Source organism: Dunckerocampus dactyliophorus, chromosome 2 (genome assembly GCF_027744805.1).
Source record: "Dunckerocampus dactyliophorus isolate RoL2022-P2 chromosome 2, RoL_Ddac_1.1, whole genome shotgun sequence".
Taxonomy (NCBI): Eukaryota; Metazoa; Chordata; class Actinopteri; order Syngnathiformes; family Syngnathidae; genus Dunckerocampus; species Dunckerocampus dactyliophorus.
Genome location: NC_072820.1, coordinates 41,621,078 through 41,640,901, shown reverse-complemented (window position 1 = coordinate 41,640,901; position 19,824 = coordinate 41,621,078). Strand labels below are relative to the sequence as shown.

General features: G+C 39.9%; 2 protein-coding genes across 3 annotated transcripts in view; one reads left to right on the top strand and one right to left on the bottom strand.

Annotated features, from left to right (window-relative positions):
* The window catches only part of LOC129173822 (ras-related protein Rab-26), a 93,071-nt gene that overhangs the window by 4,773 nt on the left and 68,474 nt on the right, over positions 1 to 19,824 (bottom strand). For both annotated transcript variants that reach the window (XM_054765006.1, XM_054765015.1), the window contains 3 exons: positions 6,788 to 6,853; positions 5,994 to 6,050; positions 2,291 to 2,367 (listed from right to left, as the gene is read on the bottom strand). In XM_054765006.1, the coding sequence (XP_054620981.1) occupies positions 2,291 to 2,367; positions 5,994 to 6,050; positions 6,788 to 6,853 (200 nt within the window). The remainder of the gene's footprint in view (positions 1 to 2,290; positions 2,368 to 5,993; positions 6,051 to 6,787; positions 6,854 to 19,824) is intronic.
* On the top strand, positions 15,920 to 18,722 carry LOC129173817 (uncharacterized). Its single transcript, XM_054764992.1, has 2 exons — positions 15,920 to 17,227; positions 18,321 to 18,722. The coding sequence occupies exons 1-2, from the start codon at positions 16,351 to 16,353 to the stop codon at positions 18,374 to 18,376; spliced, it is 933 nt and encodes a 310-aa protein (XP_054620967.1). The 5' UTR covers positions 15,920 to 16,350; the 3' UTR covers positions 18,377 to 18,722.

Here is a 19,824-nt window from a genome sequence, read left to right as displayed (position 1 = left end):
ACTGACTACTGTAACGCCCTACTGTAACGCCCCCAGTCTTTATTTAACCGTCTACAACTGGTACAAAATGCTGCTGTGCAGCTTTTGACCAACACTCGTAGACTGAGCCACATCGCTCCAGTTCTACACACTCTGCACTGACTTCCAGTCCACTTCAGAGTTGATTTTAAACTTGTAATGTTTGTTTTTAAGGCAATTAATGGCGCTGCGGCGTCTTATTTATGTGATGCCTTGAAACATTCATTGCCCCAGCAGAGCTCTGTGGTCTGCCAACCAACAGCTGCTTGAGGTCCCTCGGTCCAAATACAAACAGTGGGGTGATTGGTCCCTTTCTGTAGCTGGTCCCAGGCTTTGGAAAGTCTGTTTGTTTCAGGCAAAACGTGAGACTCATTTATTCTGAACTGCATTTGGCACATAAGAGCATTGTGACACTTTATTTTTATTTTATTTATACTTACATTTTATCTATACCCAATGATAAAACAGTGCAATGAAAAAAAAAAATCAGGAATATCGATCCTTCCATCCATTTTCTATACCGCTTATCCTCACTAGGTTCTCAGGGGTATGCTGGAGCCTATCCCAGCTGACTTTGAGCGAGAGGTACACCCTGGACTGGTCGCCAGCCAATTGCAGGAACTCAGGAATACAGTACACAAAAAACAATAACCCAAATAAATCAATATAGACAATGCCCAGGTTAACCTGTGCTAAAGCCAGTCCATACAGGTCAGACTTCAATAAGGATTTAAAATGCTCCAGCGTACACATTAGATAATAATATGAACTGGAAATCTCACATTAAAAATATACAACATAAAGTGGCAAGAAATACCTCAATACTGAATAAAGCAAAATTCGTTCTACACCAAAAATCACTCCATACTCTTTACTGCTCTCTGGTATTACCATATCTAACCTATTGTGTGGAGATATGGGGAAAGAACTATGAAAGAACACTACACTCACTACTACGCTACAGAAAAGGTCAGTGAGGATGATCCATAATGCCGCTTACAGGGAACACACAAACCCTTTATTCCTAAAATCATAATTATTAAAATTTGCGGATCTGGTAAACTATCAAACAGCTAAAATGATGCATAAAGCAAACTATAACATGTTACCCAAAAACGTAAAAAAATTCTTCTCAACAAAAGAGGAGAAATATGATCTTCGGAACAAAAACACTTACTGTATATACACGGACTACACTAAAAACCTTCAGCATTTCTGTGTGTGGAATTAAGTTGTGGAATGGATTAAGTTAGGAACTCAAACAATGCACTAAAATGAGCGATTTCAAGAAACAGTACAAGCAGTTTATAAAGTACAAGGAAGAAGACACCTGAACCACTGTGCACGTACAATGCTATGTCTAACCAGTCTTGCACTGACTACAAAATCTTCATGTTCGGTGGGTACATTGTCTGTACTCACTCACCATCGAACTGAGTCTCTGTCAACTATTTCATCAGCTATTATCAAATTCTTATGATAAAGTCGGTTGTACATTGAACAAATGTATAGCAACTGATGTGAAACTGATGAGGGGTACGATTAAATAAGCTTTGCTTCTTCCTGCTCCTTCTTGAACATGCAGAATTGTGAATTGTGTTATGTGATGAGTGCCAGTGTAATTGTGTGCATGTTCAAGATGAATTAAACCATTATCATTACCATTACCATTACCATTACCATTGTGCAGATCTAATGTTTAGGGGCAGGCTATTCCAAAGTCTAGAACCTGCAACAGACGGCCTGAGATTTTTAAGATTAGATCTTGAGGCAGTTCAAAGCAACTGTGATCTGGACCTCATGGTTCTAGCAGGAACGTAAACAGACAAGTCAGACAAATACGAAGGGGCTAGACCATTTAGTCACTAAAAAAGATCAAACAAAGTAAGATTTTTCAACTGGATCCTGTAATCAACAGGTAGGTAGTATAAGGAGGCCAGGATCGGGGTTATATTAGTGTCAGTTAACAGACGGGCAGCTGCGTTTTGAACCAGCTGGAGATGATTCATAGAGGACTGGTCCAGACCATCCAAAGAGTTGCAGTGGTCCAACCGGCAAGTGATGAACAACATGTTCAAAGATGTCAGCGAGAGGGTAAGGCTTCACCTTAGCTAACTGTGGAAAAAGCTAGATTGGACCACAGCACTCACCTGTTTACAAAGTTGAAAAGAATCAGGCCAAGGTTTGCATGTGCTTGACAGTATGAGGATAATGGGCCCAATACACTGTCAACACCATCTAAAAATAACAATTTCTGTTTTTTGTGACTCACTTGGCCACAGCAGTGAAGGCCAGCTCTACATTCAGTCCAGACCTGGCACTGGTCTCCATGAATGGCACCCCAAACTCCTGCATAGAAGAACATGGAGAAATGTACTGTATACTGTGTGCAACTTTGTACTGTATATCTTAGCTATTTTGCACATACAGTATACGGCCAACATACAATAATCATAATTTTATTGGGTACCACATAGCACTCTTCACATTACAATAGGTACACCTGGGCAGTTTAATGACAGGCAGCACAACAAATGTATTAAAAAGTTTGTTTTGGCAAAGATAACTGGCAAGGTATGAACGCAGACGACCATAATGTACCGCGCCAGTCATCCTCCAATTGTTTATGACACTGTATACAGTATGAGTTCATGTAGCATTCAGTTTGTTTATAAATATATTTTATATAAATAGAATTATTGATTTATTGACGCACACCGACTTGCATAATGGAATAATAAGTAGAGGCCCGGGCTCCGCCCTTAGGCGCACGTTACTGTTACATTACTATTACATTACTGCCATGAGCGAATGAAACGGAATAATGTAATGAATGAATCCAATACAAGTAATCCTTGGTTAAGGTGCTTCGAGTTTCGCCGTTTGGTGGTTAAGTACGCACTGCCATTAATTATTAATACTGTACAAAAGAAAAAAAGAACTGGTTACGTGTGCACAGCGCGGTAATACGTAGGCGGATAAATATATTGGCGGAGTAACACGTACTGTAGGCGCGTCGCTTCCCCGGAGAGGAAGGACGTCAGTTTTTTTTCTTTTAAGTTTAATCGCAGACTTGTCTGGTGACAGTGTGTAAAAGTGAAAGCGGAATTAAGACGTAAGACGCTCAGTGGAGAAATCAACATTGGCTGCATGCTTGGCCCACGGCGACCACCATGAAAGATAAAGATGATATTCTTCTGCTCCTATGAAATGGACAGTGATAACTAAGGAGTGTCGTGGTCTCATTATTGAGACTTCCTTCTCTCCCTCCCTTGCAACGCCCTTTCTAGTGCACAAGATAACCATGGGGATAAAGGTAAGGAATTTTTAGTTACTGTTTCATTTCATTGTTGTACTGTCGTCCCTCGCAATATCATGGTTCGATTATCGCTCCCTCACTATATTGAGGTCTTGAATTAATAAATGATCGTTGCTTGGTGGTAGATTATGGTCTATTATTCATCAAAACATATTGAAATACAAGTGTACGCCGCCTCTCGCCCAAAGTCAGCTGGGATAGGCTCTAGCAAAGTGGATGGATGGATGGATGGATGTAGTATTCGAACACTAGGCGTCATTAGTGACACAAAACATTGAGACATTACCTCACATTACACTACTTTAGACACCACATGAAGTCATGAAGTCAGCCATGGCGTGTCTGACATTGAAGAAATAAATTCAAGGCTAAGTGGTTAGCAGTCGTCTCGAGTCCCTGCAGCATAAGAGTTGTGCAATATGATGTAAACAATGAATAATAGGAGTGTAAATGTGACTATAGGCATGCTACATCATGTCTACAGGGCTATAATAATGTTAAAAACTGTATTTATACAGTTTTAAACAGGTTTTCTATGCTCTAACTACAAAAATATTCCATTTATTGACATTGAATCCTATATTGCGGAAATCTATTTATCATGGTGGGGGCTGGAATAATAAACATAAAAGAGGGATGACTGTATTTAATCTTTTTATTATTGTATTGTACATTACCTGAGTATGATGCATTGCAGGTCAACACTAAACTGCAACCACATCATGCAGTTCTTAGTTTATTGTACAAGTGTACATAAAGTGGTAGGTATTACACGTTATGTGTTTATTATAAAAATAGTCTCGCTGTGTGTCTCCCCCCCCTTGACAGCTGATGCGCTGCTGCACGCCTCCCTCCCATGTATGTTCACATTTACAGTATGCCTACACACCTCTCCGAGCTTATTAAAGTGAAATGGCTTGGAAAATTCAGTCAGCAATCCACCAATCAACCTTGCACCCAATAACAACACTGCATGGATACATAACACACACACACACACACACCAATCAAGGCATTTTACTATCTACAAGTGCAGTGAGCGTGCATCGCCCTTGTTATATGCATCATGCTGCATGCATAGGTACGGTACGGTTTATTTGTTTCATGCTTAACAAGTTACATTAAGGAACATCCCATGGTTAAATTTGCACAATTCGACATCAGAATTGGAGTTTATTTAATCCTACCCCTTCTCCCTGTCTTTACTGATTACTGATAATTCAGTCACACCTATTTTTTACACGTTGACATAATATTTTACTTGCTTGCATTTTTTCAGTCACGTTTTACAGAGCCCCCGAGGGGACAACAAATTGATGGGTAAAAAAACGAAACAAAAAAGGGAGCGAGAGCTCGCAAAAGTTTTGCGTTGAGCTAGCTCGCAAAACCTTTGCAAGATAACGCAAAACGTTTGCGAGAGAACGCAATTTTTTTGGCGAGATCTCACAAAACTCCGCTACTGCGGTGAAACTTCAGATTAAGAGCAGCACATTTGTTGAGTTTCCGATATGACTGTTCACTCACAGGACAAGCAGTGCACTTACGTGAAAGAATCCGATGTATGGCTAATCAATGTATTTCCTTTCAAGTAACAGTGCTCAAAGTGATGTTTCCATCAACTAGCTCGGACTGGATGTTAGCATTTTATGACATCACGTAATTGAAAACCTGTTCCTATAGTTACACTATCAATTTATATCTATACATTTGTGCATTCAGGGATGCGGAAATGCTGAAGATGGAAATGAAATGATGCATCCTTTTCACCGGATTTTCGCTATGTGGAGGTACGCTATGACTGGAAGCGTGTCACATAGTTCTGCGAGATCTCGCAAAAGTATTGCGTTATCTCACACAAGTTTTGCAACCTCTCGTAAAAAATATTCCCAAACCCACCGATTTTTTTTTCGCCACATCCCCTCAGACATTTTCTTCTCTTCCCGTGTGTGTAAGCATTGTGAAGCGTTACGAAAAAGGAAGTGATAAAAATAAAAATGAATTACAATTTAATAAAGTGAGTAAGTAGGAATAAATTATTAATAATTAACAGGAATACATTAGAATAAGTGGAGAAAAAGTCAACCAAAAACATTGTGGACAAATATCTTAATACTAGAATAAAAATGCTGACCGAACTGCACAGTTTATAAGTGATTAATATCTGTATAGAAATTGATAAATCAGTAAATTACATGTGTTTCTTAAAATTGTTGAATTTCTATGTTATTGTGCAGTCGATATTGTCGATTGTTGTTGACTTTCAGCCACATCAGGTGTTTGCGAGTGGTGTCTTTGATTCCCTTGCAGTCGAGATGATGTCATCTTCAATATTTGTCCAGTTCCTTGATGTCGTTGTGCATATTAACACATACTTTATATACCAGAGGCGGGAGCAAGCCAGTGTTTTGCAAGTATCAATTCTTTAATCTCAAGTCAAGTCCAAGTGAAGTCTCAGGTCAGGAAAAGACAGGTCGAGCAGGTCTTTTCAAGTCATCAGACTGCAGTCAGACGCAGGTCCCAAGTCCAAGTTGAGTTTCAAGTCTTTGATGATATTGTTAAGTCGAGTCCAAAGTCATCAAAATCGTGACTCGAGTCTGGCTTGAGCCCACACCTCTGGTATAAACACACAGATATTAACAGATGACAGAATAATCACCTTTGCCAGCTTCTCTCCCTCCTCTCTCTTCACTACCCTGCCGTGGCTGGAATCTGCCTACAGGAAAGTACATCTATTATCAAGTTAAAAATCACATGGCAGGGAGGGCAAATGGATGAAAACACAGGGTTGGTCCCTCCTTGGCTGCTGTAACAGCTTCCTCTCATCTGCGAAGGAACGAGAGAGGCCTTCTCCTGGATCACCATCTCTGTTGTAGTTCACCTAAAGGTGTCTGACTCTTCCACACCAAACACATCCAAGCAAGCATTGCTTTGTCCACTGGCGCACAGTAATGCTATAACAAAATAGGAAACTACAGACCCCCCCCAAGCCAACAAAGGTAAAGAATGGGCTACTGCCAGCCTCGTATTGATTAGTAGATGTGTCCCTCCCAAGACTGTTGTCCTTATAGTGTGTTTAACTTTTTGCTTACTCCGGGCAGATGTGTGCACAGCGAGTTTATCTAAGAACACGTTGTAAATGAAAAAGGATGGCTGAAATGCTTTATAGGACTGAGAACTACCCTGCCGGGTTCTAAATCTCAGCTTGCCACTGCAAGCTGCTCCCTTACATTACAGTCACACTGAGTTATTGGTATTATAATAAATATCGATTCATGGAGATGTAGAAGTGCTGCTATCTGGCATTTTGGGCCTCCTAAGATGTGAACAAATTAAGAACCCTTTAGATCTTGATTTATAAATCCATTCTGTACCCTCCCGCTCCTTCCGTCGTGACTCCTACCCCTCCTCTCTGACCCCATCTGTCAATCCATCTCCATCATAAAGTCTCACCTTGTTGCCTAGCAGCATGATGACTACGTCCTGCTGGGCGTACTCATGGATCTCTGTCAACCATGCCTGGAGAAAGATGGGATGTAGAAATGAAAGTGAAAGAGCGAAGAGGAGAGTGGTGATGAAGATGGATGGACAAATAGAAGTGGGTAAAGGGCGACAAAATAAATCACAATTAGTGTTTGAAATATGTCTCGTTCTTCTCATTTTCCTACGCAGGTCTTTAGAGGTCTGGCAAAGCACATGAACATAGAAAGTCAACACATATACAAACATCTGTGTATCACTACATACTGTATATTGTTGTGGACTGAAGATGCAAGGTCCCAAGCAACCATCCTCCCTAATGAGGAAGAACATATACAGGCCTCAAGGTGAATGCCTATATGGTGCCGGACCCATGACCAGAAGTGGAGAAGTATTTCTAAATATTCATAATAGAAAGTCAAACATCAGAGAGTGGTGTCAGTGTGACCTCTGTTCAGCAAGCATTAAAAAAGGACCACCAGCTTCAACAATAGCTTTTTAAAAAAGTACATGAGATGGAAATATACAGTGGAAGTACTGTATTTACTTGTTACTATGACCTGCAGTTATTTTTACACGTGAGTCAATAATGGTTAAAGAGTTGCTTAGGTGCTTCTGCAACGAGATTCACCTTTGCATTACGTCTTCATCATTAAAGTTACAACTGTTTCTTACACTTTAATACAAACACCTGTCGTACTTTTGTGTTTACCTTTATATTTCACTCAGTGGCGGTTCCCGCTGTGGGCGACACAAGCAATTGCCCAGGGCGGCATGCTCTAGGAGGCGCCGCGTGGATGAGGTGAAAACAATCCTATCTTAATTGCGCTCAGCGGGTTTGCTCACGGTTAGGAATGGAATATGTTCCACTCTGTTCTGGATAAGTAATGCGACATATTTGTGCTTGTTCATAACAGAGATAACACTCGATCACAAGACCTTGCACTTGGATCAAATACATCCTGTTCTTTTCAATTATCTCACACACGCAGACACACATCATTTCATGATGATTCACCTCTCCTGCCTGAGACGCTGCGCCACCTGGCTAATGCTGGATGAAATCAGATCACAACACTACACTAAAAACACATAACTGCATGTTTCCTGATCATTAGGACTGCCTCCACAGAAGGATTATGAGGAAGAGGAACTAAGTTTCACTTGAGAGACCGCTTGTACCCCAGACCTTGGCTGGGTGGCTGACCGTTCTCTCCAGCGCATGAATTGCAATTGCTTTTATTCACTCCAAATAGAATAAATTGTTTTTTACATGGAGTTGTATGACATCCCCATCAGCAGTGTAGTCCATCAAGAGTGACGTACCCCCCACTTTGTCTCCTAAGTCCAGCTCTGGTCGGATTTTGGTGATGAACAAAGTAGTTCCGCTTAGTTGCTGGGGACATTTAAGTAAAGAGTTTGGCTTTTCCAAACAATGAGCGTTCAAAAGAGTAATACAGTTGCATCACAAAAATGCCTTCTCAAAAAAATCAGACATCACAAAACGCTCGGCGTTATATATGTCTCTCACCATATCCCTGCGCACCGTCGTCTGTGCATTCATGTCTATGGGATGAACAAACTCGCAGTCATACCATTGTTCTCCCGCAACGGAGTGCCGCGGCCATCTTCTTTATGTATGTGTTCCACAGCGGAAGAAGATGTAAGTTCTGATTTTTTGAGACAACATTTTTGTAATGCAAACGTACTAATCTTTAGAACGCATATTGTTTTGAGAAGCCGAACTCTTTCCTTAAATGTCCTCAGCAACTAAGTGGAACTACGTTCCTCATCACAGAAATCTGACCAGAACTGGACTTAGGAGACCAAGTGGGGGCTAAGTCGCTGTTAATGGACTACACTGCTGATGGGGGTGTCAGACAACTTCATGTCAAAAAATCCGATGTGTTCTCAACGTGAATTGCTAGCAAAACATGGATTGCTCTCACTTTTCTTTCTAGCCTATCTTGCAGTCGATCTGTCAGTTTCAATAAGTAAATCCATATTTTTTTTACTAGATCTATTCTAGGAATCTTAGAATAATAGTATGGGTTTTTATTCCAGGGCTAAATAAGCAGCAATCGCTGCTCACTGGTCTTTTATTTTGCAGTGTGCATACAGCTGTCAGTGTCACATAATGACAGTCAAAAAAACATACTTGTGGACATATTTTTGATCAGGAGACACCAGTTCAAAGTTACCAATGCGCTTGAACGCATCATCACATGAAGAGCGCAGTGGCAGTGCTTCATTGATCGTGTTCCCACACAAAGTAAGGAGACACACATGGTGTTGTGCTTTGTTCTGTGTGCGTTATATGAACAAATAGGTGAGTTTATATATTTTATACATAAGTCAGCCTGGGAAAAGGTTTGTTCGCTCCTACCACTGGAAATCTTCCAGTGCTTACAAGTGAGTGGTGAGTGTGATCTATTTTATTAATTGTTTTATGTTTTTGTCGTGTTATTATATAAATATTGATTTTTTGAACTGCTCCAGATGATGTTGTATTGTAGAGGTTCAGAGTTGTTTAGAGACAACCTACTTGAAGATAAAGGGTTAACAGGGTTTCTTGCTTTAGTAATAATGGTATTTGTCCCTTGGAATGCCACACATTGCTACTGTATGCTGTGCATTTCTATATTATTGATGGTTTGTATAATAGTGGGATGATGTTGGCGGTATTAAGAGGTGTATCGGAAACTGACCACCTGCCACTGATAAACACAGGTACGACAAAATATAACTCTTCTTTATTAAACTCAGGTTCTCGGAAAGACACGCGATGCGTGATTAAATCTAAATCCAATCAGGCTATTCAGCAGTATGCATTCAAATATCCTAAAAGGCTGTCATTTCTTCAAGCTAAGTGCAAGTTAAAATAGCGATAAAGTAAATCATGAACTTTTTTGAGGATTTAATAGACTTATTTTGATGGGAGTGTGAAAGATAATTGGTCTAAGAGCGTGAAGGAAGGGCAGTGAGATTTAATGAAAATTAGAGCTCATGCAACATTGAAGTAAGCGTTTGAGTGGTTCAAGGTAGTGTCAAGCCAACTCTATTGGCAGGGAGAAGGTGAAGCTTACGGTAGGTGGAAAGTAGGAAAGAAACATCCGGCACAAAAGGATTTATTATGCTCTTTCATCACCTTGTTAAATTATGACATAAGTTTTTTTGGGACAGAAGAAGAATTCATTTAGAAAGGCCTAAAAGTTCATGTTTACTGAACGGTATCAGAGATCATCATTTGTAAGGCAACTGCCATAAATTATTGTTGATTTGCTTACGTTTTTTTGTTTTGTTTGTTTTTTAATTTGTCACATACGAAAAGATGTATGAGTTACAGTTGGGGAAAATAATCTACTCGTTGATCAGTAGGAATTATCCACAACGATTATGTGGAATTAACTGCTGATTTTTTGGTGTCTTGAAAAAACTTGTCTTATAGCAACACACACGAGCATGAGTCTTATTTATGTCTTAAATAGCTTTCCTTATTTTCTGATTATGTCTACTATATTGGGTAATATGAGTGTAAAGGTGACTACGTATTCCTATAAGGCAGGTTTAATTTTCTTTGTCTGATTTCAGCCCCCACGTTCTAACTTACTGTGTATTTCATCAATGGATTTTATTACATAAGGACAAATGTACAACCCTCACTGAGCAGCCTTGACGGTCAGCACCTTCCAATTCCTCGGGCGGCCTTGAGATATCTTTCAGGCAAGTGGGTGGATTAAAAAGGAAGCAGCAACATGAGTTTTAAGATGGGATGTGATCAAGCTCCAAGGCCATCACAGAGAAGGAGAGTTGATGCTGCGTGTGGGAGCATAAGTAGACTCCATGTGTGTCTTTTGCCCACACATGATGGACTGTGACATGCTGTCAAGGCACTTCCATCTCTGACGTCTGCAGAATGACATGATTAGGACTATATTTTTAGCTGCGAGAGAACTTTCAATCAGCTTCAATATCTATGCAGTTGCAAACACTGTTTCCTGTAGTCACCTGACATTGCCTGATAACGCCACTTTGTATTGTGCATGGCCATCATTCCTGGATTTCAAAAGAAAAAACACCACATTTCAGGTTTCTAAATTTTGATCAAGACATTTTATCTTTATGACAAAATCCAGACGAGTTTAAAAAAATGTTACTAGATCTTGGTGGATGTAAGGTAACGCGCACATAATGAGAATAATGCCAGGGAAAAGGAAAAGCGCTAACAGAAATCCGCAGATGAACTAAGCAGTACCCTAATTACAAATCAGAACCAGGTGCACTCCCAGCGCCTACTAACAAGAGCAAAGGTCATGCACACTGTACCAGACAGGAAACAGAAATAGCAAAATAAAAGCACAGGGCAGGAAAAATAGAGTAAAACCAAATCACAAACTGTCAAGGGTAACATGACATATACGTCATCAGTATCACTCAGGAGTGTAAAGGTGACTATATGCGTGTTATTTCATGTCTACAGGGCTCTAATAATGTTAAAAACCGTGATAAACAGGTTTTCTATGTTCTACTACGGAAATATTTAATTTAATTTATATTTATTAATTTATAATATATATACAGTATATAACATATATACAGTATATACAGTCAAACCTGTCTTAGCGGCCACCTTTATAGAACAGCCACCTGCCTATAGCAGCCACTGAAAAATCCCCCGCAGCAAATTTACATGTTATAGACCCTGTGTATAGCAGTCACCTGTCCAACACGGCCAGCGGCCACCCATTTTGTCTCTCTTGGTCAATATCTGACTGCATATAGCGGCCAATTTACCAACTCAAGTAGAAGCTTCATGCACGAAAAAGTTTCGTTTTTCAATCAATGAAGCTGTCGTGTGTAGACTTTAATTACTGAGTCCTAGCTCAGTAACAATCATTCACAACATCCACACAAACTGTCAGTTGTTCCACATAAAAAAGCCGTCTTCTTTTGAGCTTGCTATTTCCTGGTCAAACATGTAACTTTAAGAGCATTTGCACCAAAACATTACCGCAAATTAGGCTGGGAACAGGACGTGCTCCCAGCGATGCTACAATAAAAAAAAAACATACACTAGCATGCATGCGGCAGCAGGAGCAAAACTGAGTTTGGTTGTACTTAATTGAAGTATTTTAGAATGTACTCACGTTATTTTTCATCAATCCTCATCCACAAATCCATCAAAGTCCTCATCTTCTGTATTTGACACAAAAAAGCCGTCTTCTTTTCCGTTCGCTACTAGTCTGTTAACTTGTCAGTGTTATTCAGCTCCGAAGCAAAGAAGGAAACTTCTCCTGTTGCTTCTGTCAACTTTATTTATTGAACGCAGCCACCAGACAGCAGCTCAGAACACACACACATCTCTCAGCATCGTCTCTCCTTCCTGCTTGCCCACAAGGCAAAGGTTAAACAAGCCCCACTACATAGCTGTCCAGGCAATGCCTGTAACAAGTGACACCGTTTATTTCCTGGTGTGAGACAATGTGCACAATGTGTGTCAATACTGTAATGCCGCTTGTTGTGGGGAAGGAGAGACTCACGTCGCCGATGCACTTTAATCGCTTTATTAACAGCGGAGAACACTGCAGGACTTTACATCCACGCCAACATAAACACACTTCCCAACTCTCTCGAAACTCACAGCTAGCACTGAGCCTAGCTCTCCTGCTCGGGACGCCCACCGTCACTTCCTGATGAACTAAAGCTGTAATGACACTCTGCCGTATAAAAAGTAAAATATAAAAAACAAGCGTAAGACATTACTAGCACAGCTTTGTTCTGTGGGTCGTGGATATATTCTATCAGTTATTATTAAGCCTCTAGCTTCCTTTTAGTAAGTAAAAACCTTGGCTATGATTGCACTACATTGTCATGTAGACCTACAAAGTACACTTGGAAGAACAAGAGGTGAATAAATGTATTGCAACTGATGTGAAACTGATGAGGGGTAGGATTAAATAAGCTTTCCTTCTTCCTACTCCTTTTTGGACATGCAAAATTGTGAATTGTACTATGTGATGTGCTACTGTTTGACTCATATGCATGTTCAGGATTAAAACCATGAACCATGATAATAACAAGCCTAGTAGTGCTGTACAACTTTTATCAGCAGTCCGCAGTGCCCTCTACTGGTCAACATTATTATTATTTTTTTCCCCCCTTTTTTTCTTTTTTTCCTCTACTGGTCAACATTCAAACTGGACGCCAACCTGTCTATAGAGGCCACCTGTCTATAGCGGCCACTTTTGCAGACGCCCTCTCGTGGCCGCTATAGACAAGTTTGACTGTATATACATACACACACACACACACACATATATATATATATACTGTATATATTGATACAGTATATATCCGCGGAAATTCATTTGTCGCGGTCGGGTCTGGAACCAATTAACCGCTACAAATGAGGGAAGACTAACATTTTCCACAACCTTACTTTCTAAAAATTACAATATTTACAAAATTACAATATTTTGATTTTCAAAATATTATGACTTAAAAAAAAAACTGAAATATTTCAAATTTATGCTACTAAAATTACGTTATTTTTCCTCATTCTATTACTTATAACTTTTTCTTGTTAGATTACAACTTTTCTCTCCTAATATGTTGACTTTATTCTTGGAAAATCACTATTTTTTTCCATTTTTTTGTTTTTTTCAATAAAAATAAAAAACAGCAATGGGCCGCCAATGGCCCCTGAGCTGCACTTTGGACACCCTTGCTACATTAGTTACTCTGCACTGGAACTCAATTGACGGAACAGCATATTTCATTGAAAAGTTTTAGAGCAAAATTAAAAAGTAAAGGCTGACTAACTGTATTTCAAAGCAACAAAAACAGGCAGAAACATGTAAACACAGACTTGTGGCACTTGAAAACTCAAGGTTGTCATTGGTCGAGCTGTTTCTTTATAGATGGAAAGATTTCATCTGTGATGCTCATCACTGAAAACCTTATTTCACCAATCTTGCAACCCTGAACATAATAAATGGTATGAAAAACAAAGACACGGATGGATTCCCATCAGTTTGGTGGTAAATTCCAGCTTAAACATAAAAGCATTGCATGTTTGTTTGTTTCAACACTGACAGACATCTATAGGAAGTATGCCAGGCATATATTTTTTGTTGATCTTAACCACCAGGAAATGAGAAAACCAGAGATCTAAATCCAATCACTGCAATCAAGACCTCCTTCCTAATCAAGTATCCACTATTTCCAACATCTCCACAGGTTTGTACCCAACACTCGATGCACTGCATACGTACAATTTACCAACAAAATACTTATCTGTCAATGCTGACTGATTGTAATTCTTCAGATTCTATTAAAAGTGATCATTTTATATTGATGCCCTCCAACCTCCCTTTAATATCCCTAAAGTTGGTATGGGTTTGCCTGTGTATGTAAGAAATCATTTGAGGAAGTTGTGGTCAGGGTTAGGGTTGGTCTCAGGGTGGGGAGCTTGCACAAATACCAAGGAGAAACTTTGGTCTGTACAGATTGCATGTCGAGTCAAACCAACGCAGGATTGCAGGTAAACTGCGCTTTATATGTCATTTGTATTGACAATGTTCCATTTATGCTTCGAATCAACAAATATTGTAATGATTATTTTTGGTAAAAGAATATTAGGGCCAGACTAAAAAAGAAAAAAAATGTTTTTGTAAAAAAGAACAGTATGATATGATTTTTAAAAAGTCACAGTTAGTTGGAAAGCCATTTACTACTTTAAAACGTCAGTTAGTATGAGTTTTGCATTACCTGATTAATATACAGTAGGACTTTTGACAGAGAAAGTGGCTGCTGGTATCAGTGTTTTGAGAAAAATACAGCTGTTAGCAATAAGTGCGCATCACTCTAACTTGTCTTCATATTTCCTCTTTGTCGAGACATGTTCTTGGAATATCATAGGGACGGGTACCTTCCACATTTGAACCGATACGGTAAAGATGGGGCCGCAAGGTGGCCGAGTGGTTAGGAGGACACAGGAGTTCTGGAAGACCTGGGTTCCAATCTGTGCTTGGGCATCTCTGTGTGGCGTTTGCATGTTCTCCTCGTGTGTGGGTTTTCTCTCCGGTTTCCTCCCACATTTCAAAAACATGCATGTTAGGTTCATTGGTATAGGTATGAATGTGAGTGGGAATGGTTGTTTGTCTGTAAGGGCCCTGCAATTGGCTGGCGATCAGTCCAGAGTGTACCCCGCCTCTCGCCCGAAGTCAGCTGAAATAGGTTCCAGCATAACCCCGCAAATCTTGTGAGGATAAGCGGTACAGAAAATGGATGGATGGTAAAGATGCCCTGTACCTGGGAATCTGTATCGGTGCTCAATCGCACCAATTTTCCTTTTATATGCGTTTATGTGATAATAAATGACATATTATATATGTTATAAAACTCAAAAAGTACATCAAATCATCATCCAACAACATCCAACTGTTTATATTGTAACATCACAGTTTTACAAATGTCTTCAACATGAAAACCCTTAACTACGCAGTGTTTTTTTCTGAATGATGTACAAATTAAATTAAAATCAGACAAATTTTAGCATAAATGTTGTTGGTCATGACAAACTTGAACATGTTCAGTCTCTGCTTCACTCGATCTCCACTCGACGGGTTCAGCAGCCAGCTTTTGCTGTATTTTTCGGTTGTTTCTTGAACTGTTTTCCCTTTATGATGGGCTATAACTTTTTTCCATCCATCTATCCTTTTCCACTTGGCAGCCTAAGCAGGGGAAGCTCAGACTTCCCTCTCCCCGGTTACTTCGTCTAGCTCCTCCCGGTGAATCCCGAGGCGTTCCCAGACCAGTTGAAAGACGTAGTCTCTCCAACGTGTCCTGGGTCTTCCCCGAGGCCTCCTACCAGTTGAATGTGCCCTGAACACCTCGCCAGGGAGGCGTCCGGAAGGCATCCCAACAAACCAGATGCCCGAGCCACCTTATCAGGCTCCTCTTATTGCGGAGGAGCATCGGTTCTACTCCGAGTTTCACCCGAATGACAGTGCTTCTCATCCCCGACTCTGTTCATTTTGAAAAAAGAGCTTTTTTTGAAATGAACACTTTCCACATGTGAGAAAAGTGCATAAATGCAGCATTTTTGCTGTGACTTCACTTGATGTCTCGCTACAAATACGCCTGTTTGCCTTTCAAGTGCTTAAGCCGGTGCCGACTGCAACCAGACTGACGTCACTTGCAACCCATCCATCCCCTACTCTTCTCCTCCCTCACAGCCACAAGGATGTGTTTAGGTACAGAAACATGGTACCGTTTGATTTTACGTGAATTGGTACTCTGTAGTACCGACGGATTTTGGTCGGTACCTATAAAAGTACCAAATTCGGTGCCCATCCCTAGAGGATCACCTTAGATGTCGCTATAGCAAGGTGCATTTGTTATGAAAAAGGAAAAGGGTGTGAAACATTACTCAAGCAGTTACAAAAAATGTTTTTGGTTCCTCTTTTCAAACTTCCCCCTGTTCTCACTTTTTTTTTGTCTCTCATAGGATTGTATGTCAAGCTCTGGTCACAATGAACAAACAGGAAGTCAGACAGCGGTCTCGCTCAACAGCCTCCCCCTCCAGCCTGACCCCCAGCTCTCATCAGTACCGTTGGTCCAGTGATTTTTGCTACAGTAGCAGCTCCCCTGTCATTATTATCAGGAAGAATGTGAAGGAACCGCAGCCTCCACAGCGGGGGGTATCGCTTGTTAGAAGCCAGAATCCATCTACTCGTTCAGTCCAACGCTACTCTGACCCAATTACTGGGATCTGTTCGATAACTTGTGCGCTGTCATCCCGTTCCTCTTGTTCCTCCTGTTCTTCTCCTGTCCAGACAGCCGTCATAACGGGCCATGACCCTCTTGGTTGGAAGTTGCATCCCAAATCCAGCATCTCCTCCATTGGGGTTCGCACAAATAGGCTGTCTCTGCAGATCCCACTCCCTGTTGCTATTCCTGATCCCAATCCCCTACCATCCAACACATCTCCAACAATTCAACCTGACCACACTCCAAAAACAAAACCTCCTCTCCAAAGCAAACCATCCCGTCGTCACCACTCAGACTCAGAGGCCTTGCTCAGATCCATGCCTTTGGTGACACTTCAGGAGCTCCGTGATGTGCGACTTCGCGCTGTCATCCGCTTGGATGAATCGGATGATGTCTTCACCGATGCATACACAGAGGAAAAAGTGTCCCCTCTGTCACACAAAATGCCACCAGCCGTTCCACCCAAAACCCCCCTGGCAAGAAAAATAGCACAACTCATTGATCTTTCACGGCAACACCAAAGGTGTGCTCCACCCAAAAGTGAGCTGGAGAAAACACTTTACAGTGTGATAAAGCCAAAACCCAAAGTTCAAGAACAACAAGCTGACAAACATTGCAGCCTGTATCCCAAAACAAATGGTAAGCATTTCAAAGGTTGATGAATAATCACCCATGTAAAACTATATATACTGTATATACTGCATATTGGTGCACTGGCAGGTGATACCAGTTGTGCCATAGTTCACATATACAGTGTGTTTCAGTAAAACGTCCAGGTTGCTCTAGTTTCAAAATAAATGGTCCCAAAGGAAATTCATTAGTTCCAGCCTCACCTAACCTTAATTAACTCTACAAGGACTATTTTAAGTAACATTTTCAATTTCTGACAAGTTAGTATAGAGAGCGGTAATCAATAGGTAATAGATATAGTACTGTAGCAAATTGCTGGTATAATGAGTCTGATGTGATAATAGTTAAAATTGTAAGCATTTATGTTTGAGTGGCTTAATGGCAGGAATAAAAACAGAATATAACATTAACTAAATATAATTGGTGGTTATTGTTCAAATTTGCAAAATGGTACAAATGCCATGGATGAAACATGAAGTAAATCTGATTTACCACTTTTAAAGAGATTGTTTGTTTGGGGAAGCCACACTGTCCCAGTCCTATCTAATATAATTTATTGCATTGTGCTATTGAGTTATTGCATGAACCGGACCATGCAAAGGATCATCAATCAAACGATGTGGTGGCCAGTTTGATTTGATTTTTGTATAATTTTGTAAAAAGGAAAAAAACAAAACACATACAGTACATTTAAAGACAAAGCGTTGTGTTATAAGGTTGAACATTTCAGCCTTTTCTGTTTACATTGTGTGTTTTTGCTGTTTTTTTACTTCTAGTAAGTGCGGCAGGCTGATATAAAACCAGCTGCGGGCTGCAGATGGCCCTAGGGCCGCGTTTTGGACACCCCTAGTATAAACAAAGTAGTAATTAGTATATATATATATATATATATATATATATATATATATGTATTGAATGTACTTTTTAATAGGGGCATTAGGGTGGTAATCAAATCATGTGTAAATTATTGATGATAATAATATTTTTCAGGATCATGTACTGTTGGACTGAATTAGCCCTTGATTGATTTCCTATGTCACTGAGTAGGGAGGTGGAGTGGGTCAGTCAATAGTAACAGCATTTATTGCATGTGCTTCTGCAGGATTGCGTGTGGAGACAACGAGCAGCAGGAAGAACATCCCATGCTTCCCTGGCTAGACCTGGCGACAACTATCATTGGGATGCTCCAACTTTATAAGGAGAGGACAACAATTTCCTCATACAGCTTTCTACATAACTATATGCTATACTCTCCTGGAAAAAATGATTAGACCACCCCTGTTTCTTCAGTTTATTGATCCATTTTATTGCCTGGTACAACTAAAGGTACATTTGTTTGGACAAATATAACGATGATAACAAATATAACTCATAAGAGTTGAATTTAAGGGCTGATATCTAGCAACTTCCATGGTTTTCTTGATAATAACCAAAATGAATAGCTCTAGCATTGTACTGCCAAAAAAATGTAACTCTTATGAGCTATTTTCATTGTCATGGTTATATTTGTCCAAACAAATGTACCTTTAGTTGTATCAGGCATTGAAATGAACAAGAAACTGAAGAAACAAGGGTGGTCTAATCATTTTTTCCATGACAGTATGTACTTTTTTGCTTACACCGTTTGTTGCTGCTGTAAAGTGCCTAATGTTTTTTGCTGTTTGCAATAATGAGATGTTGTACCTGCAAATACAGATTTTCAGCTAAGCTGTGGTATGGTTCTTAAACACACAAAAATAAGCATAAACAAGTAAAATATGAAAACCATCTTTAAAAATGTTTTTACTACTTTGTTTCTTAAAATAAAATGTGAAATAGGTTTAGGCCAGAACTGGATAATTTTGTATGAATTCTTGACTCTTACTGCCTAAAACATAACTATTGCGTAAATAGGTACAGTTTACCAAAAACGTTTATGTTTGCATTTAGGAGACGGGGGCTAGTCTGTGCACAAATTTAAGCATATCTTAAAATAGTGAGGCATCAAAGTTGACTCTAAAAGTACATCTAATTCATTGCAAAAATGTTAATTAATACGGCATTACCCAAATAGAAATGTAAATTTATGCAATGTATGATGTTATTTTGGCATCAAGAAAACTTTACTTTTGCAAAATGAAGTTTATGGTGAACAAAAGTTTTGGAAGGATATGGTTTTGTGAATCTGGGTTTTGCCCGCAGAGAGGAACAGAGGTCTCTCGGGTGTATGGAACACAGCGGGCAGAAATCTGCTGTGCAGTCTGGAAGCAATGCTGCAGGCGGGGACTCATCATCATGCATACACATCAAGAAATGCTGGGACCCCAAATGCATGCAGCAAAGAAATTTCAAGGCAGACACTTCTAAATATAGCCTAGCCTTTTTCTTTTTGTCTGATATGCTAATTATTTTGCGAAAGTCGGGCCTGTAGAAAGTTGATTTGTATATTCTGTCTTTGAATTTGTTTAAATTCCTTGCATGTATAACAGGTTTAAGATCAGCTAATGCAGGGTTTCTCCAATGGTCTCAACCTCGGACCCACATTTTCCAATGGTCATTAAACCGTGACCCATATTTAAGTCATTTTTATTTTTTAAACTTCAAATGATTTTTTGAAAGTATTTTTA